We start from the raw sequence: 5,765 nt of genomic DNA, 5'->3' as shown, positions 1-5,765 counted from the left end.
CAGACAAGAAAGACAATCTTTCTTTTCTCGTGGACAAGCTTGGCCGCAAGAGTTGAAACTTGAAAGGTTTAAGTAAATAACAAGAAGTTCAAATTGTTTACATTAAGATGTAAAAACTATTTATTTGATTAGATCATTTAATACTATAATTAGAGAAATATTTTTACAAGAATTAATTGCTAATACTCTAAAGATAGTAACTAATATTTTAACACATTTAACCAATTGTGTGCAAAAAGATATAAATTGTTAACTTGTTAGAAGTGTGGCTTCTTACAAACTAGTGTGGAAAAATCTGTGTTGTGCATGGGTTCAATATTTGTTCATATCATTGGGATGTCTATAATTGAAGTATTTTCCTTCAATGATGATCGTCAATTTTTGACTCAAAGTAATTACAAAATTTACTCAAATATCACATTTAAGTAATAAAGCTATAACTAAAGGGCGTAGCTAAACTGGGATGCACAATTTTGAAAAAAAATTATACTAATTAAATTAAGGCGGAACAAAGAAAATAAAAAAATAATTCTTCTTTTACTTCTTTTTTTTCAAAATTCTCTTACTGAAGTAAATACGTCAACGAATTATTGTCTGTTTCAGCCTACTCCTTAAGGGAACACTAGAAATTTATTTTAAAAAAAACATTCAATTACCCAAATTAAAGTTTGAACGGTGTTATAACCGAGAGATAAATATTAGACTATCGAATTAAAAGATATGATTAAACAAAAAAAAAAAAAGGAAAAGCAATTGTCAAACAGAGAGGATTTTGATAACAAGGACAATAGACTGAAACAAGCTATCCTTGCCACGTTGGATCTTTTCATTGAGGTGGCAAAAATAGGTCCCATTACGTTACGTTTTTCTTTTCGATTTTGATTTTTTTATGTGCAGAGTCCACATTAAAGTTATCACTCAATTTGAACAAACTCAAAATTATCTGATTAAAAATAAAGAAATTTTGCTAAAAAAACAAATATACTAAATTTTCTCATGTAAAATTAAAATAACAAAAATAATATTGAAAAGGCGTTTTTCAATGAGAATTTGAGATTGTGGCGTTTGAAACTTGAAAGGGAATAAATATAAATATGGTAATTTATAATGCTATAACTTATAAGAATTATAATCCTATTAGGTAAAGAATATTATTGCCCTTTTTAAATTAGGATTAACTTAATGTTATTTCTCTATATATAATTTTTTTTAAAAAAAGGTCATATTATATTTGAAGACCACGAAAATTCTCTCAAAATGTTGGACATAAATCTCTTCAGAAAAGATCCAGAAATTATACGTGAATCCCAACGTCGTCGTTTTGGCGACGTCACTCTCGTGGATCAGGTGATTCAACTCGACAAAGAATGGCGTCACAGTAATTCATCTTTCCCTTTTTTTATTTGAGTTACGTATAAACAATATAATTTTTTGTCGAAGGAATTCGCCGTTTTTGTGTGTAAATTTGGCGTTAAATAGTTTGTTTATCTCTATGTAATGTGTTATTCTGGAACGGGCAGGACAAGGTAGGATAGGACGGGGCATGGCAGATTCTTAATGGGGAAAGACAAGTTGGTTCGATAAATATTACCTAAGAAACTATATGCTTCCTCCTTCCAATTTATATTATTTTATTCGGATTTCGAATTTGTTTAAAATATGCATTCGGATACATAATTTTTAAGATTTTTGAAAAGTATTTTACATATTTAATAAAGTCACAAAAATTAATAATTTAAAATTTTTGTCAAAGTTAATTTTTTTTTTCTCTCTCGAAATGCTGAATTACCAAAGATTAATAACAATATTAGCAAATTGGATGATGATTTGATGGAAAACTGATGGTAATAAGTTATTGTTCAAATATTTGGTGGAGAAAATCAAAGGGATGAATATTGGTGTATATTTCAGGGCAGTTTGAGCTTGATAACTTGCGGAAAGATTTCAAAAAGATCAGTAAAGAAGTTGCCAGGCTAAAAAATGTGAGTGTTCTATTCAGTTGTTCAATTTTTCATCTGTCCAATTATTCAATAAAGAAACTTGACTTTCTCAGATAAGAACTATTAGTTGAGTGATCAGAGCAGTTAACTCGACGATGATTAGATTGTAGCATTATAATATGTATTATGTACGTCTCTCTAATGTTTATATGTCATGGTCCTTTTCTAACTGAATCGTGTTTGTTTCCTTTTGATGAAGTCTGGTGAGGATGCAAGTCAAAATATTAAGGACATTGCAAAGAACAAGCAACAAATTGAAAAGAAGGAGGCAGAGGTACAAGAGGTTCGAGCCACTTTGTATTCAAAGATGGAAATCATTGGTAACCTTGTGCACGATTCGGTGCCAATTAGTAATGATGAGGTATGTGGATTTGTTGGTTTTTTTAGTGAAATACGCGAGCTTAAAATAAAATCTTCTGTTTTAACAATGATCATTTTGTAGGCAAATAATGTTATAGTCCGGTCATGGGGAGAGAAGCGGACTGAGAAGGGTCTGAAAAACCATGTTGATCTCGTTAAAGATCTTGGAATTGCTGACATAGCAAAGGGTAAGGGCTGTATATTGAGCTTATGGGATTATGCATCTTTTATGTGCACTGGTTTTATGGATTGCGCTTCAGCATTTTGATTTTGAGAAGTGAAAATTAAACGTTTCATATTATATTGTTTTGTCATTGGTATAATGACTTGCAAGATTAATGCAAGGATATCTGAAATATATAGGTGCTAACGTTGCTGGAGGAAGAGGTTACTATCTGAAAGGGGCTGGTGTACGTCTTAATCAAGCGTTGATTAATTTTGCTCTTGATTTCTTGGAAAAGAGGGAATATACTCCATTGCAGACTCCGTTCTTCATGAGGAAAGATATTATGGCAAAGTGTGCTCAATTAGCTCAGTTTGATGAAGAACTTTACAAGGTATATATATCTCTCTCGGTATGTTCAGGTACATGGACTCAATAGACACTCATAGTGCAGTTCATGCCAATAATTGGTTTGGCGTAACTGCCTTAGAAGGCCTTTGAAAACAATGTTAGTTTATTTGGAGGATCGCTACAGCTCTGTCATAGTGAAAAATCTCCAATATACTCTTCATTCGTACAGTAACTCTTATCTTATGTTTGATAGGTCACTGGTGAAGGAGATGATAAATATCTGATTGCCACCGCTGAACAACCTCTGTGTGCTTATCATTTGGATGACTGGATTCATCCTTCACAGCTTCCATTAAGGTATTGTTTCTTGGTTCAGTTCTCCACCTTAACAAATTGAATCTGATGCATAGTGATCATCTATCAAAGAATGGGGCTCGAGTTATCATATAATTGAAAAATCAGGAGCAATTTACTTACAATACTTAGTTGACATTCATAAAAAGCATCTATTGAATTATGCAGTCTTTTGCCTATCACGATAATGTTTTATTTGCTTTGAACAATAGATGTCTTTCACATCCAACAGTTTGTCCTCTATTGCCCGTTGGCTTTTATGGACTAATCTATGCCATCCACCAGGTATGCTGGATATTCTACATGCTTCCGCAAGGAAGCTGGTTCACATGGCCGCGACACGCTTGGCATTTTTAGAGTCCACCAGTTTGAGAAAGTGGAACAGTTTTGTCTGACCAGTCCAAATGGCAATGACTCCTGGGATATGCATGAGGAGATGATTAAAAATTCAGAGGAATTCTTTCAGCAGGTACGTCTAATTTTCTCGGTATATTGCCCTTTTGTTAGAAGCATCTTTGATGCCTTGAACCTGCTTAAACAATCTAGCCCAATCAGGTTATCACATTTAGCCCATCTGTTTCTGATATATATGTTTTAATTGTTCAGTAAATTGTACTCCTAATTTAGCTATTTTGACATCAAAATTGTTTGCTTAAGTGACTCTTTCTGTTAAATTCTGTAAATTTTTGCTTAAAGATATAGTGGTAATGAATAATTGAGTTGCAAATTAATCTGTCAACTGTATAATGAAGTCCTGAATATTCGAGTCCTAGAGTATCATAATTCTTGTTCTGTATAGTATTTTTTTCAAGTACAGACCTACTTGTGCACAACTTGACTAACAACAAGTAAGAATTCACCTTTTGTCACCCCTAGTGCTTTGTCTAGTCTCAAACTTGGTTTGACATAGCTCTTTTCTTTTTCACAGCTAAAGCTTCCTTACCAAATTGTGGCTATTGTTTCTGGCGCACTGAATGACGCAGCAGCAAAGAAGTATGATTTAGAAGGATGGTACCCTGTATCATCAACTTATAGAGAGCTTGTGTCCTGCTCAGATTGCACAGATTACCAGTCGAGAAAATTGGAAATTCGGTTTGGACAGAAGGTATTTTGACCTGCCCCTTCATTCATTAGCTTCGGTTTCAAATGTTTTAGCTATTTAGCTTCACTTAAATCTGAACTACTCTTAACATAATTTTTTTTTTCCTTAGGTTAATGAGCAAACGAAGCAGTACGTGCATTTATTGAACTCGACCCTTACAGCGACAGAAAGGACTATGTGTTGTATACTTGAGAACTACCAGAGGGAGGACGGAGTTGAAATTCCTGAAGTTCTACGGCCATACATGGGTGGGAAGACATTCATGCCTTTCCAGGACCCTCCAGCAAAAGAAGCTAAAGGAAAGAAGTGAAAGGGAATTTAGTTGAACTTAGATATTCATTTAGTTCTTGTTAATTACTGATCTATACTAACCAGTTTTGTAGTGTTATGTGCACTAGATTGTTTTTCCATCTTAATAATATTAATACACATTCTTCAACATGGTACTGTTCTTGTCGGGGTCAACTCATTATTCTCGTTTTTTCACCAGAGTCATCCCTCCTTTCTTTGGTACAACAGTGATTGGACTAATTCAACTAATGTTAGAATAGGGAAGATTATTCCTGCATCTAAACGCTTGAGCACTTTCTTTTGCACAACTTCTTTGGTACCACTAGTTTCCTCCAGCAGGATCGATTCCTAGAATATCGACTATTGTCCATCTAGAGACAACATCTCAAATGCTCACTCAACTATGAACTATTTTCTTAGAAAGTCACTTAACTTTGGTTTTTAACTCAAAAGTCACTGACATGTGGATCTTCATTCTCTATAGTACTCGGTTCGAGTGATGCATCTGTCCAATGAGTCCTCTGGTAACTAGGATGCATAGATGTGTAATAGCTACATAATATATGCAAAATTTTCTGCAATTTCCAACACTTTATATGGTGCTGCTCCATATAATCAGAATGTGAAATAATAGTTGAATTCAGTTATCTTAGTTTTCAGAACTATGTGATTTCAATGAAAAAGGGAAAAGGGTATAATATACTCCTTTAACTTTGTTAATTTTACCTCTCTGGGGTATGGAAGCTTCTCTCTGGGCGCACGTTAACTAAACTGCGCTTCCATGGGGAGGAGGGAGCGTATCCCGTCCCAGAAGGCTCTAATGGCTCAGGAATCACAGGCAGCAGCTCTGTAACACCCCATATCCTAGATAGACCAAAATGCAGATTTTGAGAAGTTGCAGGTGCAACCCACGGTTGCCATCCATGGACCGTAGGTCAGACCACGGCCTGTGCTGGTGGTCCGTGGTTCACCACTGCAACCCCTCCCCAAACCCAGCTCAGAAAATCAGCTTAGTCTCGACCCACGGTCAATAGGTCAGACCACGGTCAGTAGGTCAGACCACGGTCCGTGGTCTGTGTCCGTGGATCGAGGGCCCCTTTACCCGGCCTCTGATGCAAACAACAGCCAACCAGCACGGACCATT

General features: G+C 35.1%; 1 protein-coding gene across 1 annotated transcript; it reads left to right on the top strand.

The window, feature by feature from the left end:
- Window positions 1-1,245: 1,245 nt before the first annotated feature.
- LOC125867952 (serine--tRNA ligase-like) lies at window positions 1,246-4,781 on the top strand. Its single transcript, XM_049548542.1, has 9 exons — window positions 1,246-1,378; window positions 1,912-1,982; window positions 2,200-2,361; window positions 2,443-2,548; window positions 2,724-2,917; window positions 3,128-3,231; window positions 3,514-3,697; window positions 4,157-4,333; window positions 4,440-4,781. Exons 1-9 carry the CDS (start codon window positions 1,258-1,260, stop codon window positions 4,638-4,640), a joined length of 1,320 nt encoding a protein of 439 aa, XP_049404499.1. The 5' UTR covers window positions 1,246-1,257; the 3' UTR covers window positions 4,641-4,781.
- The last annotated feature ends 984 nt before the right edge of the window (window positions 4,782-5,765 follow it).

This window comes from Solanum stenotomum, chromosome 6 (genome assembly GCF_019186545.1).
Source record: "Solanum stenotomum isolate F172 chromosome 6, ASM1918654v1, whole genome shotgun sequence".
In the NCBI taxonomy this organism is placed as follows: domain Eukaryota; kingdom Viridiplantae; phylum Streptophyta; class Magnoliopsida; order Solanales; family Solanaceae; genus Solanum; species Solanum stenotomum.
The sequence above is the reverse complement of the archived record's forward strand: the minus strand, read 5'-3'. Positions and strand labels throughout refer to the sequence as shown.

Bases quoted from the DNA above. Each gene is read 5' to 3' on its own strand.
- LOC125867952 (XM_049548542.1), top strand. From the start codon at position 1,258: ATGTTGGACATAAATCTCTTCAGAAAAGATCCAGAAATTATACGTGAA. The intron at 2,918-3,127 runs GTATATATATCT...TATGTTTGATAG, and splicing joins TTGATGAAGAACTTTACAAG to GTCACTGGTGAAGGAGATGA. The intron at 4,334-4,439 runs GTATTTTGACCT...TTTTTTCCTTAG, and splicing joins AAATTCGGTTTGGACAGAAG to GTTAATGAGCAAACGAAGCA.